This window comes from Diplodia corticola (genome assembly GCF_001883845.1).
Source record: "Diplodia corticola strain CBS 112549 chromosome Unknown scaffold8, whole genome shotgun sequence".
Taxonomy (NCBI): domain Eukaryota; kingdom Fungi; phylum Ascomycota; class Dothideomycetes; order Botryosphaeriales; family Botryosphaeriaceae; genus Diplodia; species Diplodia corticola.
The window spans coordinates 301,349-329,164 of record NW_017971487.1 but is presented as its reverse complement, the minus strand read 5'-3'; the positions used below and the strand labels follow the sequence as shown (position 1 = coordinate 329,164).

Genomic DNA, 27,816 nt, shown 5'->3' with positions numbered 1-27,816 from the left:
CGCGTGGGCCGCATGGCATCCGCCCATCGCACCAGCGCAGCCGCGCACTAGAGAGCCCCGTCGCGACGACGAGATTGCGGCGCAAGGTGTACGAGTACGACAGACTGGGCCGCGAGAGCCCCGGCGCCGTTAGACCGACAGCTGTATGGATTGCCGCAGGGAACAGCGTGGAACAGCGCCTGCTGTAGGATGAGGTCAGCGCTAGCTCGGCTGCTGGGCAGAGTGTACCTTGCAAGAGTTAGCCCGTGTGCACAGTAAGCGTCATGCCGTCGCCAAGGCCCGCCGTGCTGGCCCTGCTGGCGCTACTGCTTCACATGCACCGTGCTGCTCGTCCACGAGCGCCGGCAGCGGCAGCGGCAGCGGCAGCAGACGGGCAGCGCAGCAGCAGCAGCAGCAGCAGCAGCGGCGCGCCGGTCGCGGTGGGCCTGGCACAGCAATCGCCTGGGGACGGGCGCCGGCGGTTAGTCGCGTGTGCAGCTTGGGGCGCAATTTTAATCTCTGTGCTCTGCGCCCGGACGTCCCGGGAGCTAGCTAGCGCGGCTGCCTCACGCAAAAGGGCCACTTACTCAGCCCATCTCCTTCATAACATCACCGCAGCCCCGATCTTTGTGCGCGCCAGACCAGGCCTCACGCTCCTCCTCTCCTCCACGCCCGCCGCCCGCCCTCGCATGCGCCCGACGACCGCCCGGTAGCCACCTCCCCTCTCCACGCTGTTCCGGACCGCCGCCGCGCAGCAGGAGCCCGCCCGAGCGCTCCCGTCTCTCGTCCCGCCCGCCCTTCGCACCTTTGCCTCTGCCTGCACACTCCGGCACCATGCAAACCCGTCTGCCGTCCTATCAGGACTACTTGCCGCGCAAGGCCATGATCCCGGCATGGCGGCCCTCGTTGCCCGTGCTTGTGCCTCACAAGGTGCGCAGGAAGTGGCGCGCCACCAAGTCGCGCATCCGCAGCAGACAGTCGCCCACCTCGGTCGTTGCCTCGCTCGAGACGTCGTTTTCGCCCTCGGACACTTTGCGCTCGCTGCGGGCCCACCAGTGGTCCTACTATGACGCCCAGTACCTTGTCCTGGTCATCGTCGGCATTTTCGCCCTGTCTGTGATGGAAGAGCCCGGGCCCGTCTTCAAGACATTCGTGGCCTCGCTGCTGATGGGGTCCATGGTCATACCGGCGACGAGGCAATTCTTCCTGCCGTTCCTGCCCGCCATCACCTGGCTGGTCCTGTTCTATTCGTGCCAGTAAGCAGCAACGCGGCCTCCATTGGCCGCCCAAACAAGACTGACAGTGTCCCGCCAGATTCATATCCGGCGAGTACCGCCCGCCCATCTGGGTGCGCGTCCTTCCTGCGCTAGAGAACATCATGTACGGCGCGAATCTTAGCAACATTCTTTCGGCACACAAGCACGTGGTCCTGGATGTGCTCGCTTGGATCCCCTACGGAATTACCCATTTCGGTTCTCCGTTCGTGTGTTCCGGCGTCATGTTCCTCTTTGGCCCGCCCGGCTCGCTGCCGGTCTACGCCCGCTCGTTCGGATACATGAACCTGACCGGTGTCATCATCCAACTGTGCTTCCCGTGCTCTCCGCCTTGGTATGAAAACATCTATGGCCTCGCCCCCGCAAACTACGGAATGCCTGGCAGCCCAGCCGGTCTGGCAGCCATCGACAAGCTCCTGGGTCTGGATCTCTACACCTCTGCCTTTACCGCTTCTCCCATGGTCTTCGGTGCCTTCCCGTCCCTGCACTCGGGCTGGGCGACCATCCATGCGCTCTTCCTGTCCTACGTCTTCCCCAAGATGTGGCCCGTTTTCACCACGTACGTCCTGTGGCTGTGGTGGTCGACCATGTACCTGTCGCATCACTACGCCGTTGACCTCGTCGGTGGCAGCCTGCGTAAGTTGAATGCATTTGCCGTAATTCGTGAGAGTGCAATGGCTAATTATCATTATGCAGTCGCCGGTTCCATCTTCTTTGTTGCGAAGCAGAAGTTCCTTCCTCGCGTCCAATCCGACAAGACCTTCAGATGGGACTATGACTTCACCGAGCTGGGCGAATCGCAGGAGTCCGGCCATGTCATGACGCATTTCTACGAGGAATTCCACCCCACCTCGGACAGCGACGAGTGGACGATTGGCTCATCGTCCTCCTTCTCCTCGGGCACCAGAAGCCCGTCGAACGGACCTCGCAGCCCTATTGATTCGGAAGGCTGGGAAGGCGACACTCTCGCCTCGGCCTCCGACCACGAGCGTGAATATCGGTAAAAACGGTTTCTGGAAGGCCGGCATCACAATTCTCTCCTCCTGAGACTTGACTGCATACTTTTCACGGAGCACACAACACCATTGTAATCACGACACTGCTCGCGCGGGCTCACGCCAGCCTCACTCATGCCTCTTATGACCATTGCATGGACGGAGTTTATCCTGCATTTTCCGCGCTGCGCTCTTTGCCACACCGCGATTTTGTTTCCTGCGACCAGGCCCCGGCCCGGTTCGGATGTCGCCACTGTTCTCCGGTGTTCCGGCGACAGCGACTAGCGACCCGAGACGGCGTGATCCAGTCACAGCCGCGCCTCATTTCCCTGCATGCAGCCACACTAAGCCACAACACGTTACGAGCAATACACCATCGCTCGACGCGCGTCTGTGGTGCGCAGCGAGGCTGAAACGGAAACCACGGTGCCAAAGTTCGCCTTACGCCTTCTCCACGAAGACCCTAATAGACCACCCGGACCGATATTGATTCGGTCGTGCGGGGACTGTCGACGAAAGGGCAAATTACTACTTTAATGAGGGTTCACAAGCATTTATTTGGTTCACAGAGAGCGATATACCCCATTCCGGTCGCTTACCTAAAAAAATTCAAGTAGATGTAGCTTCATTCGCTTCTCACATTCTTCTCCACACTCGCTTCCTGCCCGTTACGGTGACCGAGGGCTTGGCAAGTGCGTTTATGCGCTTATATGACGATAGTTCGGGTTCTTCATGGGGACGGAATACATTGGCTCTCGGAAGAAAGGGATCGGAAGACGCAAATGGTGTATACGGGGATACAGGGCTTTCCTCAGCTGATTCCCCACCGCTTTGCTGTTCTCTGGTTGGTCTGGAGGCTTGGAATACTGGGGAAGTGTCCCGCAATGTGGAGGAAGAATTATTAATGATGGAATGTGGGGAAGCACACAGACAGTTGGAGACACGCGCTCTGCTGTGGCGCAGCTTGTTGTAATAAATACGTAATGTTAATACTGCCTAAGGCACCACCATGTTCTTTTTGTGATCTCACGGGCAGTGCACACTCTACAATTCTATGGAAGAGGCGACTTAATGTAACTCATATCTTGGTGCGACGTTGTATCCCGAGTAAACACGTCGGCTTTTAAGAAACCGATAAGTATCAGGAACCCTAAATTTAAAGCATCCCTCTTTACTACAACTTAGTATGTCGACTAATATCGGCTTTGCTTTGCTCCTGCGCAGAATAGTTCAAAGGGATATCCAAAACGCGTATAAAAGGGGATGTATGCTTGCGAGTGTAGTAATAGTTAACGACAGATTTCGAGGAATTATTAATAATGTACGGCTTTATAGACCAAACGGCCTCTGCAGAACCCACTTTTGTCTAAGTGTAGTAGGAACCTCACTTTTGGTGTTGACTGCAGTGGTGGGCATTTGATACAGCATCCTGTGAGGCGAAGTACCTAGAGTGTTTACCACATTTGTGTATCAGACCAAAAGTTCGTTGTGGATATGAAATTGGGAAATCAATTATGACTCGAAACACAATGTACGAAACAACAGCGGGCCTTGTAGACGAACAAATCAGTTGTGTGGTACACAATATGCTTGTGGCTGGTATGGGACAGTGAGCAAGTCACGCCGGAGGCTCGCTGTTACCTAGCCAACGAGGTTGGTGCCCGCCTCGTATTCTTCCCGGCGAGCAGTTACCAGATCGTCTCGGTGACGCAGGCGTTCTCGCACCAAGCTCGGGCGCGCTTCGTCCCGTACCTAGTGAGGAGAGATCACGAGGAAGACAGGGAATTGAATCATTGTCACCATCGGCTGATTTTAAGGCATCCATCCGATGACGTCCCGCGTGCTTTTCAGTCGGCCAGGACTCGGCTCTGCAACTTGTTGGTTCTTGTTGGCGTCTGCGCTGAATTATTGCAAAGCTCGCCTTGTCGAAGGGGGCCATCATGCCTTAACGGCAGCGGTACTGGATGGCTAATCAATGCCGACATCTTTACTACTTGTCAGCATGAATGGTATGAGGTCAAACCAAACACTCGCTGGCGAAGAACACCGCAGATGAATCCGGCAACCAACATAATGCGTCATTCAAATTCAACTGATCATAGCCAATGGAGTAGAGATGCGATTCCACCGTCAACAAAGCATAACAAATCCACAGCCATTCTAATGCCGTCTTGAGTCGAAAGGGCGCTCACCCTATGTTCAATATCTACTTATACATTAAAATTAGTCTTAGTCGCTTCTCAGGGTTGTCCGAACTATACACAACGACGCCTGATCGGTATCACCTCGCCTGCGCGGAGGACCCAACGTGGAGCAAAACAGTACGTGTCTCGAGCATACGAACCAAGTTGCTTAACGCCAACGCAATGGGAGAAGGTGTTGTGACCAAACAGTTTTGAGCGGCGGACCCCAAGTCGAAGCCCATCTCAGATGATTATTGAGGGAGTATGATTGACATGAGGGGACGAATTGACTAATGAGCGGCCAAGAGTAATATACAAGCAAGGGGTTATCCGGGTCTCAGGATGCAAAGAAGAGAGTATATACAAAAGAGACGAAGATATCCAAGAAAAAACGAAGGAGTGACGTGCGAGCAACTCCAGACACAGAAGCGCTGCGATGCATGATATCTTTCGCGGACACACAAAAAAAAAGGGAACTTTAATACGCATAATTATGCCTGCCAACGGCCATCTCATTACCCAACAGACTCAAGAACGATGTGATGCAGTTCTCGCTGTACCTTTATACAGCAGTGTAGGTGCCGCTTGAAATCCTTTTGATAACTGGAACGTCTTTCCACGTGATGGCGGGGCTGCTAGGCGCCGCGCTTTCATCTGCAAACGGGTCGTCCTCAACTTCTACCGCCTCACCTGCTTGCACCATTTGTGAGACGTCCAAACCGCTGCCGTGGCCGCTTGCATTTTCACCGGTCATCTCCCACCGCGCCTCGATGTTGCCTGGCTTGGCCTCCGTATCGGTGTAGAAGCGAGCGCGAAGTGCTTGTGCAGGCTGATCCGCACTCAGAGTAACGTCGCCGAGGCGCCAATAGATCAAGGACTTCTCTTTTGAGAAGGTACCAACGGGCTTCGATTGGCAGTGGGACGATCTTGAACCAGCAGGGTCAAGATGCATGATGAGAACGACGTTACTCAGCGTGACGCTCGTGTGGCCGGCCGCAAGGCGGAAGGCGGGGTTAAGAGAGTAATTGAGGATGACAGACGTTTGGGTAGGCTCGACCTTCCACGCCGGAGTCAAAGCGATGGGAGCAAATGACGCAATGTTGTTTTCGTCGAGATGCACCTGGTACTTGAAGGCAACCTGCGTCCGTGTGATGCTGGAAAGGTTGATGCTGTAATCACCGGCCTTATCCGCAACCTGGTCCACGAACGTCGGGTTGGGTGCCACTTTCTCGAGAACCGGGAAATTCTCGAGCCTAATCGTCTCATTTCCAAAGGGGACCGAAAGGTCCGGGGGATTGTACGCCAGAGCAAGTTCGCCAATAACAACAGCCCTGGTCACATGGCCGTGCTCGAACCAGGTGCTCACCGTCTCGACAATCGATGAGTTCAACCCAGGCTCGTGCATATCTGGGTGACGCACGGTGTGGCTGTACGAGCTGCTGAGCGAGCGGCCCGAACGGATTGACTGTGTGTCGGAGGCGGCATGATCATCGCCGAGGTTCAGGCGATGACTGGCTGGCCGCAGGGGAGACTGGGGCCTTGCCGAAGGCGGGGATGCAGGAATCGGTATTTGCGGCGAGACTGCTGACAGATTTGGGGAAGCGGAAGGCAGGGGCGAAGACGACGGTGATGCAGGAATCGGCAATGGTGGAGCATTGGTCGGCTCAGCGAAAGGCGGAAGGTCGGGACCCTGAGAAGTAGAGGGCACGAATATCGTGTTGCGAACATCTCGCCTACCTCTCGTGGTATTGGATCTCTTAGTCGGAGCCGCTTGCTGCATGGCTGTCAGCATGATATAGCCTTATCATCGTTGTGCGAGACTGACCATTCGAAGAGTGTTTGCAACGTTGGCCATTGCGCTTTCTGCCTCGCCGCTATCTTCTTCTTGGATCGGAGCATTTCTTATGTCTACCTTGAATTGCGGAGGAACACTCTCGCTGGAAGAAGGTCAGCTACTTGGAACAGTCAGGGCTTGTCGATGGAAAACTTACGCAGCTGCGTCAGCCTCTACTTGAGCAAACAGATCAGACGTGGCAGACGTTGCCGGCACCGTATAGCCATCTGCGTCCTTCTGGGGCTATCAATCATTCTGTCAGCGGGCAGCTCTTCAAGGTTGAATCTTCAGACGTGTGAACTGACTTCCAGTGAAACACTCGAAGCGCTTGTCGGTTGCAGCGGTTCTTGCAGCTGTGGTATGCCCGAGCTCTGGCCACCGTTCATCATCTCTGAATCCCTTGGTTCGTCCTCGGGCACCGGGGAAATGCCATTGGTCCGATCTACTGATGCGCTTTCTGGTCTTACTGGAGAAGCGATCGATTCGCTGGCTTCCGGAGAGCTCGGAAGCTGGCTTTCTGCAAGTCGAGATGGTGAGGCCGGGCGATGGTCTGCATCTCTCGACTTGTTGCCTCGGCTTCCAAAAGAGCTGAAGGCAGCTCCTAGGTTGGGAGATGACGACTTCCTATCCGGGGAAGAAGTCCGAGCATAAGGCGCCGTGCTCTTTCGACGGCCGAGAACAGTTCCTAAGCGCTTCAGGCCATGAAGTCCACCGTGCTTCTGCTCTTGTACTGCTGGGCGTAAGCGAGGTTCAGCAGGCACGACAGGCGACCCACCTGAACCAGATCGCTGGCTCGATCCGTCGTCCGGGGTGGGGGGAGGTTGCATTGCCGGGGTCGAGCTGCTGCTGGCCTGTGCTTGATTTCTGCCCCTTTGCGTCTCAAGTTTCGGTTTTCCGCTCGTAGTTTTCAGGGAGAAAGTCTTGATCTCGTCGGCCGTCTGCACCTCCAGTATCACGCCCAGGCACTGCTCAGTGGGTCCTCGGGTCCTGTCAATGGCATCGAGTTCCAGAGTCTGGAACTGGGTGAGAGCGTCCCGCAGCTGGTTGATGCGGCTCTCGTCAACGGCCTGGAGCTGCTCAAAGACGAATGGGGCCTGAGAACTCCATTGCTGGTTGGCATTCTCGACATCGGTGCTGGCAGTTGCGACCTTGCCAGCAGGGGCCTTGGCGCCCTTTTCCTTCAGCTTGTCTGCGCGCTTCTGCGCGCTGTCGATCTCCTTGGCCATGTGCGCCATGTTGCCGCTGATGTTGGACATGGCCTGCATCTCGCGATTCGTCTTGTCAAAGTCGCGCAGAGGACGCTCGACGTCGGTGTCGAGCTTGTGGGCCAGAGAGTGGTGCGATTCGGCAAGCGCCTCTGTCGCGCCGACGATGCGCTGCCACGGCAGGGTGAAGACGCTACGATGGGTCAGCTCGCGGCGCACAGCAGGGAGGTGGCAGAGGTGGCAGAGGTGGCAGCAGCGACGTACCCGAGGTCAGCGCCGGCATCGGGCAGCTGCCTGGCGGCCAGCTTGCGAAGGCCCTGGGCATATTGGTCCTCCAGGCGGCGGCGCTCCTTTCCTAGCGTCAGTATCGGCAGCGGCCGTGGGCGGGGCGGCGCGGGGCGCGTACCTGCAGGAAGTCGGCGATGTCTGCGTTGACCTTCTGGATGTGCTTGACGCGGTCGTTCAAGACGGCTACGGCCTGCGTAGGCTGGAGCGACTCCTGTAGCTGGGTGTGAGCGGGCGCGGCGCAGCTTCCCCGGAGCTCCACTCACCAGCATGGCCGGGTAGTCTTTCCTGGACAGCTCCATGGTCGCGGGGGAGCGGTGCGGGGAGGGCGCCGGATTGAGCGGCGGGACGATCACATAGAGCCTGCGCGGCGCGGCGCAGACAGTGCAAGCGGGGGGGCTCTGCTTCGAGAGGAGCGAGGGTGGTGTTCGAGACGTGAGGCCGGTTTGCTGGCTGACGTTCGTCACGAAGACACCACAGACCACCGGGGCTATTCCTCTCCCGCGCACCGCAGCCAGGCACTTCCGCGCGCCACTCCTAATTTGCTGCACCAACGAGCCCGATCCGTCCGCCGAGGCCAGTGTCGCATAAAGTGCTGCCCGCCAGCGCCGCCCTCTGCCCGCCCGAGCCCAGAACCTCTGCGCAAACGTCAGCCAGCGCCGCCCGGACGCACTGCGAAATTGCAGCCCTACACGGCAGCCCAACCGGCGCAGCCGTGCCCGGACGCCTCACTCTCTCGCCATGGCTTCCGCCGACGCCTGGCGCGCCACCTTGAGCTTTTCCGATCGCCTGGCCACCATCGTCAACATGTACGGCAGCCCTTCGGCCGACGCATCAGTCGCATTTCCGCGACACGATGCCTCCGCCGCCCGTCCTCCCGATGACGCGGCTGCTCTCTCCCCGGCAGGCCCGTTCCCGACGAGTCTCTTCCGTGCTCATTGAATGTGTTGGTGCAGAACATCATGCTACAAGCGTGCGCACCCAGAAGCCACTCCGGCCGACGCCAGCAAAGAATCCAGGGCGTTAGAGGACGCTGCATTTGCGCAGGCGACGACATATGTACGTGCTCCATGTCTGGCGGCGCTGCGCATGTCTAAGCATTGGTAGGTTGACTACGAGCTACGCTGCGAAGCTGTCGTGCAAGAGCTATCGTCAAAGTCCCCGGCAGTAGAAGCCGAGACACCAGAGGTAACCCATCATCCTTCGGACCGCGCTGCTGGGCTATTGGCAATATCTGCATGACCGTCCGGCTGGATTGTGCATGCCTACTAACTTCAATCCAGCATGACGACGAGATTCCTGAAAACACGGGCTTCCACATCGGGAAGTACAAAAATGTGGCCCACCACGCCAACGGCCTATTCTCCGAGATTTACAAGGCAAGGCGTCTCGAGGACGACAGCAGTCCTCGTGCAAGCAAGCTCGTGGCACTCAAGGTCACCGTGCCGTCTATGATGAGCCCGCCTCACGATTCTCAGAAGGAAGCGCAACTGTTAGAAATAGCACGATCGGAGCAGAACCATGTCATGCCATTGCTGGAGACGTTCTGGCAAGCAGGTGGCCGCTTCGTCCTGGTCTTCGAGTACATGCGCTGCGACCTAGAGCAGCTTCTAAGCAGGAGAGAGCTTACCCGCACGCAGGCCACGAATTGTCTGCGCGACCTGTTCGAGGCGCTCGAGCACCTCCACTCGCTCGGGATTATCCACCGCGATGTGAAACCTTCTAACGTCCTCCTCAGATCACCAGCGGGCCCGGCGTTCCTGGCGGATTTTGGCATTGCGTGGAAGGACGGCGTTCGTGGTTCAGAACCGGCAGACCAGAAGATCACGGATGTCGGGACAACGCATTACAGGCCCCCTGAGCTTCTATTCGGCAATACGTCTTACGGGCCGGCACTCGACATGTGGGCCGCAGGATGCGTGGTAGCGGAGGTGGCGTGCCTAAGAGAAAGGCCCCTCTTCGACTCGGGTGAACTTGGCAGCGACCTCGCCCTCGTCAACAGCCATTTCCAGAGCCTGGGGACGCCGAACGACGATGTTTGGCCGGTAACGTGGCTGTCCCCCACTCTGGGAGCAGTAGCTTACTTTTGTTCAAGGAAGCCAAGCGGTTTCGGGACTGGGGCAAGGTGCAGTTTTACGAATACCCATCACGGCCGTGGAGCGAGCTCTTGCCCGATTGCAACGACACGGCCAGAGACCTCGTGAGCCGGTTGGTTGTGTACGAGAGCTCGCGGCGACTGACAGCATCCGAGGTAAGCACCACCACCAACACAAGGTGCGGTTGGTTTTTAATTTATTGACCGAGGCAGGCTCTGCGCCACGATTTCCTCAAGAACGGGGCCTGAGCGTAGGGCATGCGCTCGCGTGGGCTCATTCCGTGGACCGTTGGAGCAAGTGCAACGGGGCGGGAACCGTCTGGCCTGGCGCTTCCTGTGCTGCAGGGTTGATGCCGTTTGGCTTGGCCCAATGAAGGGCGGTTCTGGAAGTCAGGGGCAGTTCTAGAGTAGCATCATCGTACAGAGGACGCAATCGCGATCGGAGGCGACTCCCAAGTGGATCTGAAGAGGGCGAGAATCCGCTCCGCAGTGGGCGGCTGCGTCATGACTCAAGTAGTTCGCGCGGCGGACGAAGCTTCGCAATGCGGTGAATGGAGAGGTGAATAAACGCGCTCACCAGCGTCATCCGGCAGATTGCACTGTCAACTAGCACCGAACGGCGCATAAGGCCATGCCGCAGGTGGGCTGTTGCTCGCCTGTGCCTCGCGGGCGGCGCTGCCAACGTGTTGCGCTGCGAGGGTTTGGGCGTGAACGGAGTCCCTGCAGCAACCTCGACCCGGCGACTCAAGCTGCCCCACGTCTTACGCCGGCCGGCTCGAAAACACCCATTCCACGCCGTACATCTCCGTCGGTATCGGCAAAGACTGTGGATAATCCTGCGAGCCACCCTATCTTGCCAGACTCCCGCCGCCTCGCCCCGCGTCTCCGGTACGACAGTAGCAGCCCGTTGCGCTATCTTGCCCGCAGTCCAATTAGACCACTCGATCCGCGCATGATCTTCCTTGCCCGGTAGCGGCTTTTAACCTAGCAATCGCTGCCGCCATGGCCTTTCTCTTCAACCGCAATAAGCAGCGAAACAACATGGACCTGGTGCGCTCCACCAAGGAGGCTCTCCAGCGCCTCGCCGCCGAGGAGAAGCCCCAGCCGAAGACCGAGGAAGACCTGTCGCGCAATCTCACCCAGATGAAAATCGTACTCCAAGGCACCCCAGGTAAGCTCCTTCCGCACGAGCGTGCACCCGGATGCTGACCCCGAGCAGAGGCGGAAGTAAGTCCGGAGCAGGTCTATCAGCTCGTCAACCTGATCTGCGCCGAAGACCTCCTGCTATACCTCGCCCAGAACATCCACAAGCTTCCCTTCGAGGCCCGTAAAGATACCCAGATCATCATTTCGAATGCATTCCGCTACCGAATACCCAACAACTCCAATGCCGAGCCGCCGGCGATGCACTATGTCTTGTCCAACCGTCCGGAAATCATAATAGAGCTTTGCTATGGCTACGAGCGCAGAGAGAGCGCCATGGCTTGCGGTGGCGTGCTGAGGGAGGCACTGAAGCATGACGCGGTTGCGGCTCTGATCCTGTACGACGAGCCCGACCGGCGGGGCAAAGACATGTTGGCGAACATTGATCCAACGCTGCCGTCGTCGGGAGACGGCATCTTCTGGAAATTCTTCGAGTGGATCGATCGGGGCGCATTTGAGGCGTGCGCGGACGCGTTCAACACCTTCAGGGTATATCCCACGCACCCGCCGGAACATCGAACGATTGTGATATTAACCCGGGCGCACAGGACATCCTGACAAAGCACAAGGCGCTAGTCTCGGACTATCTGCAGACGAACTTCGATCGGTTCTTCAAGACATACAACGCGGTGCTGGTGCAGTCAGACAGCTATGTGACGAAGCGGCAGTCGATCAAACTGCTGGGAGAGCTGCTGCTGGACCGGGCAAACTACAATGTCATGACGCAGTACGTCGCATCGGGGGAGCACCTGAAGATCATCATGAAGCTCCTCCGGGACGATAGGCGCATGATAAACTACGAGGGCTTCCACGTTTTCAAGGTGCGTGCAAGGATGGGGAAGCTCGGCAGGCTTCCGGAGCGTCATGCTGATCGCTGCAGCACAGGTCTTTGTAGCGAATCCGAACAAATCAGCGGCCGTGCAAAAGATCCTGATCAACAACAGGGACCGGCTCCTCAGGTTTCTGCCCACCTTCCTCGATGATCGGACGGAGGACGACCAGTTCACGGACGAGAAGAGCTTTCTGATCCGGCAGATTGAACTCCTACCGCCGGCTCCGGCTCAGCCGGCGGCATAGCGCTTTGCCGGCATGGCACACCCCTTTAGGACAGTAAGCATATTTTCTTCGCGATTGTGTTTCCCGCGGCGCAGAGAGCACGGGAATAAGGCGCTCGGCGCGTGAACGGACGGGTGCAGGGGCAAGCGAGACGGTCACGTGTCGGCGGCGGAAGTGAGGGCAGCGGAGTAAGGTGGCTGCCGTGAGGCGACATGCGGGCAACCCCGGCATTTGCAAGAAGGCTGCGGGAAGGAACAGGCAACTTGTAGTGTAGATACGATCACATCAGATGACGCTTCACCAAAGCGTCGCGTCCGGGCCGCCGTGACATGGCAGAGCGGAGCCGCAGAGGGAGGGCAGCGCGCGGCCGGGCCTAGGCGCAGTGCAGGGCAGACGATGGCGCTATTGCGGGACAGAGGGCAGAGTCGAGTCCTGCAGACGCGGGTACTGTGTACGGACTACTGTGTGCGGGTATGGGCTCAGTGGTCGGGGCCGGTAGATAATCATTATTTCGCTTCTCTGCGCGCGCCTGGCCGCTCGGGCCGTGCTGGGATGGCGCTTCGCGGCTGCTGAACACGTGGTATGGGAGGAATCTGGAGGGCCTAAGCTGGTGCAGTCGGCTGGGCACCGACGGGGCGTTGGATCGCGCTGGATCGCGCAGGGCGTTGGGCGGTGGCAGTGGAGCGGCGCGCAGGGGCGCGCGGAGGCGCAGGCCGAGCGGCTGGTGTGTTGCCGACTGCAAAGCTTGGCCTTCGTCATTGCATGGGCATGCCTGGGGCGTTTCTCGCCGAGCGCACGGCGTGGGCGTTGCTCTGAGCAGCGGCCGCTATCCGCTAGCTGCGCGCCTCGATCCACGCATCGAGCGTCGCCTGCCCGCCGCGCGCCTCCCATCGTGCCGGCGACGTGGGCTTTGGCGGGCTTTGGCGGGCACTGGCGGGCACGCTCGCGCTGGGGTGGCAAGCATCCTAAGCGGGCCTCAGTGGCCCCCTACTTGCTGGGACCTAGCCCGGAGCAGTCGAGGGCAGGGCAGCGGCAGCAAACCACACGCACCTTAGTCGCTGCGCGGAGGACCCTAAAGCGCCAGCGCCGCCTACCCTCGCTCCTGCCCTGCGAACCGCCCCTTCTAAGCCCTTTGTCTTGGCCGCGTGCGACTTTGCGCTGCTGGGTTGTGCAGCCGCTGGCCGACCCTGACGCCTGCAGTCTGCTTCCGACGTCATCGCCTGCGCTCGCACCGCCTGTCCCTTTGAGACCTTGCCTCTCGCGCATTCTTCGCCGCGCACCTCGCCCGCCGATCGCCCGCCTGCCCGCCGCCAGTCCGTCAGCGAGCAGTGTCACTCTGATGTGGTCTTCGTACAGCATTGGTCCTCCATCACACGCAGCTCCCTTCGTTCGGCGACCCCAGAGCAGTGGGCGGTGGCAGGAGACGGGGACGAGATGATCAGAAAATCCCCACCACCATCGCCAACCACTGCTCAAGCTCTCGACAGCGCCGCACCTGAGCCCGAGCCCGACCTCGCCATCCGCATCGCGCACGCGAGCCCCCCCAACGACCAGCACCCTCGCCCGCCGTTGAACCGCTCTCCGCCCGCCTTCACCGAAAGCGATGAAACGCCACCGCTGAGCCCTTGCCCAAGCCCGCCGGCATCCACCGACGCTCCCACCGCAGACTCTGCGAGCGCCAGCGCCAGCGCTGTCCATGACGCCGTAGCCGCCGGCGAGAGTGCTGCCGTTCCTCCTCCAGGGTCGGCGAGGACCGCGAGACCGTCGCCAGCCCCGGTTGCCGCGGAGCTGGATCGCCTGAAGCAGGCCGTCCATGCAAAAATGGTCCTGAGTCAGCAGCGCGCTAAATTGAGCAGCATGGGTGGTGCACCTCCCAGTCCAAAGTTCATGGGCGCCCGCAGGGTCTCTCCGATCAAGGAAGAATCCGATACCATATCCCCCTCCCTCGATGCTGCATTCAGCAGCCCCATGCCGACCGGCTCCCTCACCACCTCGACAGAGTCGACCGAATCCTCCAAAACCGTCCGTGGCAGTGTCCCCGCTACCCCCGCCCAGATGCCCTTGCGCACGCCTTCGTATCCTTTCCCGTATGTCCCTGGCACTCCGCGAACATGGTCGTCCTCGTTCCATCAGCCCTTCACCGCACTGTCCCCGACCGTTGGCGCAATGGACATGAGGGAAACCGGGACCCCACGGGACAGGCAGTTGTCGAGTGTGAGCACGCCGTTGGTATCTGCTGCTTCTTTCATGCCCCCGGGTGCCACGATGCAAACCGCAGAGGATCCGCAATATCCAACGCCGAACCTGTATGATTTGACACTGCTTTTGTCGTCGGAGCCTGGGTTGGACGCGTGGTGGAAAGTGGTCACGAACATCATGAGGGATTGGTATGGAGCAGAAAGGGTTACACTTGCCGTGCCTGCCGACCCAACAGATATCGAAAACGTTCCGTGGGGCCAAAAAGCTTCGTTCAATTCAGTGGGAACTGTCAACCTAACCTCATCTTTCAAGGCGACAGAACATCCGCAGAGTAACGACGCTAGGGCTGAAGAGAGCAAGGGGAAAGAGGGCAAGACTGAAAACGTGGATATTTTCCAACAGCAGCAGCAGCAGCAGCAGCAGCAGCAGCAGCAGCAGCAGCAGCAAGAAACCCCTTCACGCAGAATGCGCCCGAAGCTGGAATCGAGGCATTCGTTTGCTGGACATGAGCGAACAAAAAAGGACATGGCAGGCGAGCAAAGAACGTCTGGGCTCCCACTGAGGCCACGAGGCCCTATGAGAACTGCGAGCCATACCCCTCACCAAGCGGGCCAAAGTCACCCGATGCCCCCGCAACGGGATGTCCAATTCTCCGATCCCCCCTCCATCTTCATCCAGCAGCGTCTGAAAGAATCCACATTCAGTGACCCCGACTTCTCCAGTGTGGGCGAAGAAGTCCACAAAGGACCGTATTGCCAAGTCTTTCCAGTTCTCCGGGCGCTGGACCACGAACCACAAGCCCTCATCGATAACTCTGGAATCAACCGGGTATTAGAGAGAGGGAAACTGGTCACGCTTACTCGGGATTACTCAAGCATCGATAGCTCAAGGAGAGACTCAGGCGCCCATTCGTCCAAGGACTCGCACGGCTCTCCAGAGACGCCATCCGCAAACAGGCCACAAGCAACCCCCAAGGCAACTGACATCCGCAGCCGAGCAGGCAATGCATCGCACTTCGCTGGCGAAGACTTTTACCGTTTCAAGCTCACGACACAGTACGAAGAATACGAACAATACCCTAGTTCACCATGGGCACAATCGCCTGCTCCATCGCCTGCAATCCAGGCCAATCCAAACGAGAATCCCTTTTTTGCATCTGCGAATGTGGACGAGGAATCCTTCAATCCGCGAGGCTCGGGGTCTGGCCCAGACTATTCGGCACCCGTGGAAGCAATTGGCATTGACAGAGCCAGCACAGTCACGCACCTTCCTTTGATCCATCCCCTTTTGTCACAGGTGATGCAACCCTTCGAAACAGACACTCCCGCCGAGACGCCGGCCGAATCTCGTTTCTCGACCGTCTCCTCCGAACCTGCAGCCCCGAGGAAAGCACCAATAGCCATTGTGTCGATGCTTTCTCCCATGGTCCCGTATCCGCAAAACCTGACGCAATCACTAAAGCTCATTGCGCCGCATCTGGCAACAACTTTCTCCAATGGTCTGCATTACTCATCGGCACACCGTACAGCGGTCGGTACACGCCACCATCGTTACGGTTCAGGACAGAGCGCTACCTTTGGAGCGACCCCAGGTGACGCGGAAAGCCTTGACGATCTGATACACCTGGATATTGATATTACTGATTCGGCAACGGGAAGCATAACGAGCCCATCAGAGTACTCGGTACGGTCGAAAAACAGTCCGGTGGGATCAATCGCTGGAACTCCCGGATGGGATCCTTCCGTCATGGGGTTTTCAAGCAGCAAGCACTCTGTCGGCAATACGCCAGGCCATGTTCTTGGAAGTGAGGCCGTGGACAGCTATTTCGACGCAAAGAAGAAAATGGGTCCGAGCAGGGGAGAGGCGACTCTCAAGCCTGGCGGCGGCACGCCCCCTCCTGTGGAACAACGGAATCCCAGCGGGCGCAAGGTCGTTTCAATCATGCCAATGGAGGAGGAAGATGTGACGCCGAGGCTGGATCAGGCTCCGACGAGCCAGCCTCAGAGCAAGGATGCAAAACAACCGTCCCCCGAGGCCAAGCTATCTGGCAGCCCTACACGTTCTACACACCCCCGAAGACTAAGTCTCCACTTGAAACAGGATCAAATGGGCCGTAATGACCAGCGCCACCACCACAGCCTCCTTCACTCTTATGGCGCAGACTTTAGCTCATCCTTCCAGTCGCTGCCTGCGGCCACGACGCCTGTGAAAACTCCCGCTCCTCAGTTCGGTCATGGCCGGTCTCCCTCGATATCAGAACGGCAAGACATGCCGCCTCCATCGGAGCGCCTGCTTAGAACCATTATAGATTCTTTACCAGTGCAGGTGTTCACTGCAGCCCCTTCGACTGGCGCTTTAACTTGGGTCAACACCAAATTTTTGGTTTATCGTGGGCAGGACTGTCGCCAGATCTTGCAAGAACCTTGGGAAGGTATCCACCCAGACGATCGACCTGAGTACATGAGCATGTGGGGTAGGTGCTTGAAGACGGGCCAACAATTTCAGCAGAAGGTGCGTGTACGTCGCTTCGATGGCCATTACCGCTGGTTCTATGTCCGCGCAGCACCCCTCAAGGATAAACGACAGAACATTGTTCATTGGATTGGGACAAACATGGATGTGCACGATCAACACCTTGCAGAAATAAACGCATCCAGACAACAAGAGACCGCTGCATCGGAAGCCAAATACCGTGCCTTGGCGAACTCAAGCCCACAGATCGTGTTCGCTGTCAACAAGAAGAAGGGTATCACTTTCTGCAACAGTCAATGGCTGTCCTACTCGGGACAAACAGAAGAGGATGCATTGGGTCTCGGTTTCATGGACTACGTTCATCCGGAGGATCTTGTCAAGTGCCGGTTGCCTGCGTTCGACAAGGATGGCGAGATGCCGAAGAACGTCCCGCTGTCCATGCCTTCGGAGCTGAGGCGGTCGACTTCGGCATCCAACGAGTCATCCACCTCAGATGATGCCAGCACCAACAGAACAGTGACAAGTCCTGGTGGTTCGACCCCGTCAACAATACACATGCCCCAGACCAGACTCTCAAAGCTCGCAGATACTGGAATCCTAAAGGTCACCAGAGACTCCGATGGACGACCGTCGTATTCGACCGAAGTCCGCCTGAGATCCAAAGATGGCACGTACCACTGGCATCTGGTGAGAATCCTCCTTGCGGAGCCGGTCCTTCAGGGCGAGGAAGAAGAAGAAACGTGGTACGGAACGTGTACAGACATCAACGATCACAAGCTTCTTGAACAAACTCTGAAGGAAACCATGGATGCGAAGTCTCGTTTCTTGAGCAACATGTCGCACGAGATCAGGACGCCGCTCAACGGCATCACTGGTATGGTAAATTTCCTCATCGACAGCAACCTCACTTCAGAACAGATGGAACACGTCAACATCATCCGCAACAGTACAGAAGGCCTTAGAGATCTCATCAATGACATCCTCGATCTCTCCAAGGTTGAGGCCGGCATGATCACCCTTGCAATGGACTGGATGCATGTCAGATCGCTCATTGAGGAAGTCAATGATCTAACTTCTGCGATGGCAATAAACAAGGGCCTGGAGCTGAATTACATTGTAGAAGAGGACGTTCCTTCGACGGTCAAAGGAGACAGATTCCGCATCCGCCAAGTATTGCTCAATGTTGTTGGAAACGCTATCAAGTTCACGCAGCGCGGAGAGGTCTTCGTTCGCTGCAGAATTGCGGAGAATCAGGACAATTCCATTCCAGGCAAAGAATCCCTCGTCCAATTTGATGTCATTGACACCGGCTCCGGGTTTACGGAGAAGGAAGCAGAGTTCTTGTTTAAACGGTTCAGTCAGATCGACGGCAGCAGCACTCGACAACATGGTGGCACTGGTCTCGGTCTGGCGATATCGATGCAGTTGGTGGAACTCCACGGTGGAAAGATGAAGGCAAGCAGTGTTCCTGGCAAGGGCTCCACGTTTACTTTCACAATCAAATTCACCCTTCCTTCGGAGGTTGAGCAGCCCCCGCCTGAAGCTCACAATCCAATTGCCACGACGATTCCACCGCCCGAGAGCGCTACCATGCTCTCGCCGTCGCCTGCGGGGGCGTTGAAGTCCCCAGCGCGTCTCTCCGAATCACCGAAACCGTCATCCGCTTCCTCATCGGCAAGTTCTGATCCCTCGGTCAGGACAGGAAGAACAAGTGTGCCATCAACGAGGTCATCAACTTCATCGTTCAGCTCCACTGCAAACGCTGCGAACATGAAACTGAGCTTGCCCAAGGACAATTCAAATAAGAGGGAGGACTCGGCAAATTCAAGTACATCAAGCGATACCGCACGGGCACCGAGCGCTTCAGGGTCGCCCCCACGGACATCCCCGCCTCTTGCTGGGCAACCACCCTTGTATTCTATACTGGTGGTCTGCCCCTTGGCAATGAGTCGCGACGCAACAGTCAAACACATCGAGATGACAGTACCGAAGGCGATTCCGGCTCAAATCACTGCCAGGGAATCGATTGAAGAATGCCGAAGAATGATTTCTGGGGAAGATCCCGTCATCTTCACCCATATTGTGCTGGTCCTTCATGAATCAAAAGACGTCATTGAGTTCATTGATCAAGTGTTCCATTCGCAGGCGCATTCCGGCACTTCGGTCATCATCATCTCGGACTTGGTGCAAAAGCGCGAAGTCATGGCCGAAGCGTCGGCACATGACTACGACAAGTTGACTGACGACCGTCGACTGCGCTTCATATTCAAGCCTCTCAAACCATCCAAGTTTGCGGTCATCTTTGATCCGCGGAAGGAAAGGGAGATCAGCACGGACCGGAACGAGAATAGTGCGCAGCAAGTGGCTGTCAACCAGAAGATGGTATTCGATGACATGAAGCGACGACTCGGCAACAAGGGGCACCGGGTGCTCCTTGTGGAAGACAACAAGATCAACCAGACGGTAAGTCGGCTCTTTGACATGTAGACCAACAGCTTTTACTTACGCGCATTACAGGTGCTCCTCAAGCTGCTCAGCAAGACGTCAATCAACGTCGAAACGGTGCTTGACGGCGTCGAATGTACGGACAAGGTTTTCGCGAATGACCATGGATATTACTCCATCATCTTGGTGAGCATAGCCTTGGAGTATTGTGCTTTTATAGCCGGACAGGAAATTAACAGGAATGGCAGTGCGATCTTCACATGCCGAACAAGGATGGTTATCAGACCTGCAAGGAGATCCGGCAGTGGGAGAAGAAGAACAGTCATCCGCACCTGCCGATCATCGCACTGTCGGCGAACGTTCTGGGGGACGTTTATTCTAAGTGCGTGGAAGCCGGATTCAACTCGTACGTGACGAAGCCGGTGGATTTCAAGGAGCTCAGCGCGGTGATGACCCGATTTCTGGATCCGCTGGATCGATCCAAACCTCACGAATTCATGCCGGCGCGCAAAGAGTGAGGCACGGGAGTTCCGGGCACTGGAACGAACCTCAAGGATGAACAGGGATGCCATCAGGACTAGCGCTGCATAACAGAGGAACACCAACCGGAGCAGGTGGAGTTTAGAGGGGAAAGATGTGCGGAACGCCGAGGTCGCAAGCAAGCAGGCAAGCAGGCAAGCACAGGCTGCTCGATATCTGCAGAGTGGATGACGCCGGACCGGGTCGGGTCCGTTTGCGTGGTTTGTCGTTATCTCTGGTTTTCCGGTCGAGGTATCCCGTCATAGTCAGCGCAGCTCTGATTTTCATCTTTACGAAATTGCATTTTCGCGAGCACGGGTGGGGTGGGATCGGTTTGGAATGGAATAATGTCTAGGCTACGGCATCTATACACGGGCGAACTGGAAGGACAGGGCGAGCACGGAAGGGACGTTTCCTACAGCGCAGCGGCACAGCGTGGTCTTTTTGTTTCTTCAACAGACGAGCTACGGGAGCGCGGGCAGGGTTGTTGCATTTGCGGGGGAGGGCGGCGACGGGGCAGGGAGCCGGGCAGGGACAGCGATTTGCGGGGACTGGGGGCCGGCGTGGCAGCCTGATTTTCTCTTCGACGGCCTGTATTATACCACCGAGCGAGACGAGCAGTAGACCAACAAGAAACAAACCATGGCAACAGCTGCAGGCACCGGTCGAGGCGCAGCGGCAGGACTGCGGGCCTGCGTTTCGGGCGCGGGCTTGTTGGGCGCTCGGCTGCGGCTGTGCTCCCCTTCCTTTTATAGCCGGCCCGCTCTTGGGCCAGCCCGTATTGTCTCATCGCCCATGCGCACGAGCGTCTCTCCGCTAAGCTTGGCTACTGTCACCCTTCACCAGCTGGACACAACTCACCAACAAGATCGTGGACCGGCGCCGCGTCGCACAAAGCCGCTGCACTCCCCCCGCCTGCCGCTATTCCTGCGCCCTCACTGGTCGCGCCGCCCGCCGCCGCGTCGTGTGATCGCCCGCCGAAGCGATCCAGAACGGTTTCATCATCGCGCCTTGTCGCTTGCCTCCAGCGCCCGGCGCCAGCGCTCCTCCCAACCAGGACAACCACCACGTCCCTACACCCCCGCCGCGAAACGAGCAGCCGATCGACCCTGGCCTCTTCGCCGGCCTCCAGCCCGTCCTTCTCTGCTATCTCTTGCTCACCCCTCGCAACCCTCCCCGCCATCCATCCTAGAGCCGCCTGCCGCCCATGCGGCTCCCACGCCCACTGCTCGGCGCGCCTTCGCCGCTGAAATGCCTCGTTCTGGCCCTGCCCCTCCTCGCATCGTCGCCAGCTCGCGCCGCTGACGTCGGCATCGAAGTCACAAAGCCTACGTCCTGCTCGCGGAAAACGCAGCCGGGCGACAGCATCGAGGTGCATTACCGCGGCTCGCTGCAGAGCGACGGCAGCGTGTTTGATGAGAGCTACAAACGCGGCAAGCCCTTCTCATTCACGCTCGGCGCCGGCCAGGTCATCCAGGGCTGGGACCAGGGCTTGCTGGACATGTGCATCGGCGAGGGCAGGAAACTGACCATCCCGCCCGAGCTGGGTTACGGCAGGAGTGGCAACGGGCCCATTCCGCCGTCCTCGACGTTGAGTAAGCGCTCTGTGTGTGCGGTTCGTCCCTCCGACCGTTTTTGCTGACTTGCGATTAGTCTTCGAGACGGAACTTATGGGCATCGAGGGGGTGGATCCGAATGATGAACCAGAGGGCCCACCACCCGACCGCCCACCGCCCCCGCATGGCGGCAAGGACGGGCCAAAGCACCCCCCGCCGGACGATAATGGCGAGTGCCGGTTGCTTGGGCCTTTTGCGCTGTTGATCCAGGGCGCGCTGGGGCTGTTGGCCCTGCTGTCGTTGGTGTGGAAGAGGTACCGCGAGAGGCCGAGGCGCCCAGTCAAGGTTTGGGCTTTCGACGCTTCAAAGCAGGTTGTTGGGTCCATGATGTTGCACCTGGCGAACCTGTTCATGTCAATGCTTTCTTCGGGTAATTTCAGTGTTGCTGAGGAGCGCCTGGAAAAGCACAAGCCCGGATTTGCGCAGGACAAGGAGATGCCGAACCCGTGCTCCTTCTACCTCCTTAACCTCGCTATTGATGTAAGTGGATATCTCGCTACATGTTGTGGAGCGTTGTTCATCTCTAATGTCTTCACAGACCACGATCGGCATCCCCATTCTCGTAGGACTGCTCCGCGTGCTGCACGCCCTATTCTTGCGGACACCGCTTGCGAACCCTCCCGAGTCTATCAAATCGGGCCACTATGGGCAGCCGCCGCGGACGAAGTGGTGGCTGAAGCAGTGCTTTATCTACTTCCTCGGCCTGTTCGGCATGAAGTTTTGCGTTTTCGTCATCTTTTCCCTATTGCCCTGGCTGGGTTGGGTGGGCGACTGGGCGCTACGCTGGACCGAAGGCAACGAGGCATTGCAGATCGCCTTCGTGATGCTCATCTTCCCTCTCATCATGAACGGCATGCAGTACTACATTATCGATTCTTTCATCAAGGACCCGGTTGGAGACGAGTCACACAGCCAGCTACGCTCTGGCGACGGATCGGAAGACGACGAGGAGCGGAGGCACTTAAGGCACAGCATGGACGACGACAGCGACGACGATGACGATTACACGTTGGGAAGAGAGAGCGTCGAGCCGCAGAAGCGACCCAGCAGCATCACCGCCCAGGACGTTGCGCTGAAGGAGGCAAATCCGACGCCGGTGCCTCAGTATGATGACTCCACCATCGGGGCGTCGAGCTCGAGCAGCCCGCGCTCTACGCGGAGCGGGACTTCGGTAGGTAAAGATAAGGAGCTTACTGGACCAAGGTAAACGGTAATAAAACACACATACCACCGGCGGCGTTGGGGAACGTAACGGGTATATTGATATCACATACCTAGAGGCGGACTGTCTTTCTGCTTCAGAGGAAACTGTACATGGGATGGGTTGTTTGTACTTTCAATCAGTGGGGTTCTGGTGGGGGGGTCGTTTGGTTCATGAAAGCGCAAGAATTTTTCGCGGTAGTGTTTTTGAGTTCGTTTGTTTTTTTATTGCTGATGCACGTGTGTGAAGATCGAGAAAAGCAAATATATACAACCCAATCCCCATGATTACCGTCGTGCGAGGCGTTAAGTAGGTATTACGCTTGGGATGTACTGTTTTGCTCCTGGGCTCGCAATCTGTATGCCCATGTACAGGTCAATAGTGGATGTGCAAGTAGTGGGGCCCACCTTCATTTTCGAGCACTGGGGTCTGTTAGACTTCGGCTTCCCATGACGCACACCGTATGCACAGAACAATCAATCGGTGGTATATTGGCCTTCAGTACGAGCTTCGCTTGTTATATAATCGGTATCCTGCAAGCACCGAGGCCGTCAGAACCCCTCTCTAAGCGCTTTCCCTGATGGCAGTCAACGCGCTTGCAGCAGCCTCTTTGGCCTTCGTAACCTCCTCAGTGGACGCGGCACCATCGTTGGCCTCCTGCGACGGGTCAGCATTTCTTCTCCCGTGACAAGCATTGCGAGAGACTTACAAGCTCATCGTTGAGCCTGTCGAGAGCATCCTTGATCTTCTGACTGATGGCGGGGAGGACGTTCTTGGTCTCCTCAAGCGCTTGACGCTAAAAGTAGATGATCGATCAGTGACGTCGGCCAACGAGCGGGTGTAGCAGCAGAGCATTACCTCCTGCTTCAGGGTGTACTCGGCATTCTCGTCGCCCGGAGTGTCCTCGAGTTTCTTGATGCGGGCCTGCTGTTGCTCAAGCTCCTTATGGTAGCTGGCCTCCTCCTTGACAAGGCGGACGACGGAGGAGGTGGCGACGGCGAGCTTGGATGGGGGTGCCATTTTCGGTGCTGTAGTGCAGTCGTTCAGTTTTATGATGCAACTTCTCCGTGACGATGGCGGGGTGGCTGATTGGCGGCGGGGCACGGGCTCCCATGCATGGGGCGCCAAGCCCTACAGCCCATTACCTTTCCACTTTAGGCCCGCGCGCCCGCGCGCGACATGCACGCGGACGCGTCGAGCGCGTCGTCCACGGCGCTTGGATCAGCGCTTGATTGCTGCCGAAACTTCAGCCCGCGTCGTCCAGCCTGCGCTTGCCAACACTCTGCCGTCCGCCCTCTTCCTTTCCTCCACACAGAACAGCATGTCGTCTACACCATCCCGGCGCTCGCAGCGCAATTCTGCTTCTGCCACTCCCCGCCGGAGTCAGCGCAACTCTCAACTTCCTGCCAGCAGTCCCACTGCTGTCAATCAACAGCTGCAATCCGAAGCCTCGCAAGCTTCCACCCCCAGGAACCGCATCCAACAACAGAACGCCCCGACCTCTTCTCCTCTGTTCTACAATGGCTCTACGCCTGCCGGCAGCTCCGCTGCTGCTAATGGCGCCCCCAATGGCACCGATGGCGACAGGACTCCGAGGGCGTCGGCCATGAATATCGGAGGTAAGAGTTGCGCCTGTATGCCAGCGATATCAGAGCATTGACATCCAACTATCGCAGACTCATCGCCCATCCGCTACTCCAGTTCCAGTCCTGGACGTGCCGCCAATGCGCAGCGCGACCCCCGCAGTGCCAGCAGTGGCCTGTTCGTCCGATCATCACTATCCGGTCCGCCAGGCTCGTCGGCACGCAACAGGCGAAGTGACATAAACTCCGATGTTTTCGGAGGCGCAAGCGCTCGTGGCCGTCGTCTCTTCGTTGACGAGCACGGCAACACCATTGGCGCCAGTGGCCAGGCATCGGATGTCGCTACCTTCTCCCAACTCGATCCCCATACCTCGGACGCCGAAGCGATGGGCGGTGACTCCACAAGGGTCATCTGGGGTACCAACATCTCCATCGTTGATTCCATGCACGCCATGAAGGACTTCCTTTGGAACTTTCAAAAGAAATACCGCATGATGCAGGATGAGACTTTGTCCGAGGGGCAACAACTGCCTCAGGATCACCCCGGGACGACGAAGGAATACATGGAAATGATGAAGACAATGCTGGACCTGGGGGTTACAGCACTCAATCTGGATGCGCGCAACCTCAAGTCTTATCCTCCTACACGAAAGCTGTGGCATCAGCTGCAGGCCTTTCCCAACGAAATCATCCCGCTTATGGATGTGGCGGTTAGAGATGTCATGGCCGAGCTGGCTGAAAAGCGCATGAATGAGATGAGGACGCAGCAGCAGCAGGCTCAGAGGCCACAAAGGACGAGAGATGGCAGCTCCTTGCCGCCGGTCCCTAGCTCCGATGTCGATTCTCCTGCTGCGTTCCCCAGTGATTCTGCTGCCGGCGTGCCCGACTTGGTTCGTGAGGTTGAATCGAGGGTTTACAGAGTCCGTCCTTTCGGTCTGGATCAGACGATCAATCTTCGCGAGCTGAACCCAGGCGACATGGACAAGCTGGTCAGCATCAAAGGCCTTGTCATTCGGACTACTCCGATCATTCCTGATATGAAAGATGGTAAGTTTGGCTTCCCGCTTGCTCATGGGATGCATGCTGACAATTTCTAGCTTTCTTCCGCTGCTCCGTCTGCAATCACACTGTCAAGGTCGACATTGACCGCGGCAAGATCGCCGAGCCCACCTCGTGCCCCCGTCCGGTTTGCGCCTCGCCCAACTCGATGCAAATCGTGCACAATCGGTCTGGATTCTCAGACAAGCAAGTCATCAAACTCCAGGAGACACCCGACAGCGTTCCAGATGGACAGACACCGCACTCGGTTTCCCTGTGTGCGTACGACGAGCTTGTCGATGTTTGCAAGGCAGGTGACCGGGTGGAGATTACCGGTATTTTCAAGTGCAACCAAGTCCGTGTCAATCCGAGGCAGCGCACTGTCAAGAACATCTTCAAGACCTACGTCGACGCCCTGCATATCCAGAAGGTCGACAAGAGGAGAATGGGCATCGATACTTCCACGATCGAAGAGGAACTCTCCGAACACATCGCTGGAGATGTCGAGGAAACGAGGAAGGTCAGCGAGGAGGAAGAGGCTAAGATCAAGGGGGTCGCTGCCCGTCCGGACGTCTACGAGCTACTTGCCAGGTCATTGGCTCCCAGCGTTTACGAGATGGACGATGTGAAGAAGGGCATCCTCCTCCAGTTGTTCGGTGGCACAAACAAGTCGTTCGAGAAGGGGGGCAGCCCGAAGTACAGAGGTGACATCAACGTTCTCCTCTGCGGTGACCCGTCCACCTCCAAGTCCCAGCTGCTCCAATACGTCCACAAAATTGCACCACGTGGTGTGTACACCAGCGGCAAGGGTTCTTCAGCTGTCGGTCTCACCGCATACGTGACACGCGACCCGGAGACACGCCAACTTGTGCTTGAGTCCGGTGCGCTCGTGCTGTCAGATGGCGGCGTGTGCTGTATCGACGAATTTGACAAGATGTCGGATGCAACCCGCTCGGTGCTACACGAAGTCATGGAGCAGCAAACAGTCTCCATTGCCAAAGCTGGCATCATCACGACTCTCAACGCCCGCACCTCCATTCTCGCGTCGGCAAACCCCATTGGCAGCAAGTACAACCCCAACCTCCCTGTCCCACAAAACATCGACCTGCCTCCCACCCTTCTCTCGCGTTTTGACCTGGTTTATCTCGTCCTCGACCGCATCGACGAACAAAACGATCGCCGTCTTGCACGCCACTTGATTGGCATGTACCTCGAGGACAACCCCGCCAACGCCGCAGCCAAGGAAGTCCTGCCCGTCGAGTTCCTGACGGCCTACATCTCGTACGCCCGCACGCACGTGCAACCGCGCCTCACGCAGGCGGCGTCGGACGAGCTCGTGAGCGAGTACGTCGCGATGCGCAAGCTGGGCGAGGACGTGCGCGCGGCGGAGCGCCGCATCACGGCGACGACGCGCCAGCTCGAGTCGATGATCCGGCTGGCCGAGGCGCACGCCAGGATGCGGCTGGCGCCCGCGGTCGAGGCGGCCGACGTGCGCGAGGCGGTGCGCCTCATCAAGAGCGCGCTCCAGCAGGCCGCCACCGACGCCCGCACCGGCCTCATCGACATGGCCCTGCTGACCGAGGGCACCAGCGCCAGCGAGCGCCGCCGCCGCGACGACCTCAAGACGGCCGTGCTCGCCGAGCTCGACGACATGACGCGCGCCGGCGCCGCCGTCCGCCTCGGCGACGTCATCCGCCGCGTCGGCGAGGGCGCGGGCGTGCCCGTCGAGGGCCAGGAGGTCGTCGACGCGCTGAGGGCGCTGGAGGCCGAGGGGAAGGTCCAGGTCACCGGTGAGGGCGCGAGGAGGAGCGTCAGGAGGGTCACTGGTGTTTTATAAACACCCCCCAAAAAAAAGGAAAAGGGAAAGAAAAGAAAAGAAACAACCCCCCCCCCACCCGGCGGAAATCTTTTTTTTTCTTCTTATCTAGGTAGGTAGTTGTGATGGCTGATGAAGAGATCGGGTTTATGCGTTTCGAAAATCATGTTTTGCGTGTTTTCGTCTTCCCGGGGTAAGAATGGGGAACGGAACGGAACTACTATGTATGAGCTTTAGGCTTTGGGCTTTAGGCTTGGGTCTTCTTTTTTGCTTTCGTTTTTGTTTTTCTGCAATCGCACGAGATATCACGCTTAGCTAAGGGTTTTGGTAGTAGTATGGGATCCCAAAAAAATCAATTGAATGAATGAATGAATGAATGAATGTCGAAAACGGGAATCAGTCGTCTTGTACGTATGAAGTGGTATGTGTTTGAATCTGATGGGTTGACTCCTCTAAGGGGCTAACACTTCGTAGGAGACTAAATACAAGACGAGGAGGCTAGACCTAATTGGGTGTTCTATTCTGGGTATCTACTATTGTGCGGCGTCTCGATCTTCAACAGTATGATCCAAGACGACGGTATGATTATCATTTCTTCAAGGGAGGGTCCCCCCTGCAAAAGGTCACGGAAGAGGTCTTGCTTTTTTTGCTTTTTGCTTTTCTTTTTGTTTGGGCGCGCATGCACAAGCGAGTTTGTTTTGTGTGTGAAGGATATGCATTGAATGTTGATCAGAAGACATTACCACTACTACGTCAGTGCGTAAAGCTGTAGAACATGAGGCGATGCGAGAAGAAGAGGAGAAGAGGAAGCATCCAAA

The 27,816-nt window shown here is 57.7% G+C and overlaps 8 protein-coding genes across 8 annotated transcripts; 6 read left to right on the top strand and 2 right to left on the bottom strand.

Moving 5' to 3' along the window:
• Window positions 1–813: 813 nt before the first annotated feature.
• BKCO1_8000111 (aureobasidin resistance protein aur1) lies at window positions 814–2,257 on the top strand (the record flags this gene model as incomplete). The annotated part of the gene is made up of 3 exons (XM_020279205.1): window positions 814–1,235; window positions 1,294–1,889; window positions 1,950–2,257. 3 exons carry the CDS (start codon window positions 814–816, stop codon window positions 2,255–2,257), a joined length of 1,326 nt encoding a protein of 441 aa, XP_020133438.1.
• A 2,736-nt stretch (window positions 2,258–4,993) lies between these two features.
• BKCO1_8000110 (saff domain-containing protein) lies at window positions 4,994–8,057 on the bottom strand (the record flags this gene model as incomplete). The annotated part of the gene is made up of 7 exons (XM_020279204.1): window positions 4,994–6,205; window positions 6,257–6,368; window positions 6,423–6,508; window positions 6,571–7,663; window positions 7,735–7,820; window positions 7,877–7,969; window positions 8,022–8,057. The coding sequence occupies 7 exons, from the start codon at window positions 8,055–8,057 to the stop codon at window positions 4,994–4,996; spliced, it is 2,718 nt and encodes a 905-aa protein (XP_020133439.1).
• Window positions 8,058–8,496: 439 nt separating this feature from the next.
• BKCO1_8000109 (cell division protein kinase) lies at window positions 8,497–10,099 on the top strand (the record flags this gene model as incomplete). The annotated part of the gene is made up of 6 exons (XM_020279202.1): window positions 8,497–8,666; window positions 8,712–8,814; window positions 8,863–8,943; window positions 9,039–9,800; window positions 9,851–10,006; window positions 10,064–10,099. 6 exons carry the CDS (start codon window positions 8,497–8,499, stop codon window positions 10,097–10,099), a joined length of 1,308 nt encoding a protein of 435 aa, XP_020133300.1.
• A 753-nt stretch (window positions 10,100–10,852) lies between these two features.
• On the top strand, window positions 10,853–12,130 carry BKCO1_8000108 (conidiophore development protein hyma; the record flags this gene model as incomplete). Its single annotated transcript, XM_020279201.1, has 4 exons — window positions 10,853–11,021; window positions 11,070–11,542; window positions 11,602–11,874; window positions 11,939–12,130. 4 exons carry the CDS (start codon window positions 10,853–10,855, stop codon window positions 12,128–12,130), a joined length of 1,107 nt encoding a protein of 368 aa, XP_020133299.1.
• A 1,413-nt stretch (window positions 12,131–13,543) lies between these two features.
• BKCO1_8000107 (hsp90-like protein) lies at window positions 13,544–19,743 on the top strand (the record flags this gene model as incomplete). The annotated part of the gene is made up of 3 exons (XM_020279200.1): window positions 13,544–19,243; window positions 19,298–19,411; window positions 19,474–19,743. The coding sequence occupies 3 exons, from the start codon at window positions 13,544–13,546 to the stop codon at window positions 19,741–19,743; spliced, it is 6,084 nt and encodes a 2,027-aa protein (XP_020133301.1).
• Window positions 19,744–20,951: 1,208 nt separating this feature from the next.
• BKCO1_8000106 (fk506-binding protein 2 precursor) lies at window positions 20,952–22,567 on the top strand (the record flags this gene model as incomplete). Its single annotated transcript, XM_020279199.1, has 3 exons — window positions 20,952–21,339; window positions 21,398–21,840; window positions 21,899–22,567. 3 exons carry the CDS (start codon window positions 20,952–20,954, stop codon window positions 22,565–22,567), a joined length of 1,500 nt encoding a protein of 499 aa, XP_020133370.1.
• Window positions 22,568–23,125: 558 nt separating this feature from the next.
• Window positions 23,126–23,581, bottom strand: BKCO1_8000105 (tubulin-specific chaperone rbl2; the record flags this gene model as incomplete). Its single annotated transcript, XM_020279198.1, has 3 exons — window positions 23,126–23,218; window positions 23,271–23,357; window positions 23,420–23,581. The coding sequence occupies 3 exons, from the start codon at window positions 23,579–23,581 to the stop codon at window positions 23,126–23,128; spliced, it is 342 nt and encodes a 113-aa protein (XP_020133310.1).
• A 301-nt stretch (window positions 23,582–23,882) lies between these two features.
• Window positions 23,883–27,019, top strand: BKCO1_8000104 (dna replication licensing factor mcm4; the record flags this gene model as incomplete). The annotated part of the gene is made up of 3 exons (XM_020279197.1): window positions 23,883–24,180; window positions 24,238–25,191; window positions 25,242–27,019. 3 exons carry the CDS (start codon window positions 23,883–23,885, stop codon window positions 27,017–27,019), a joined length of 3,030 nt encoding a protein of 1,009 aa, XP_020133307.1.
• Between the last annotated feature and the right edge of the window lie 797 nt (window positions 27,020–27,816).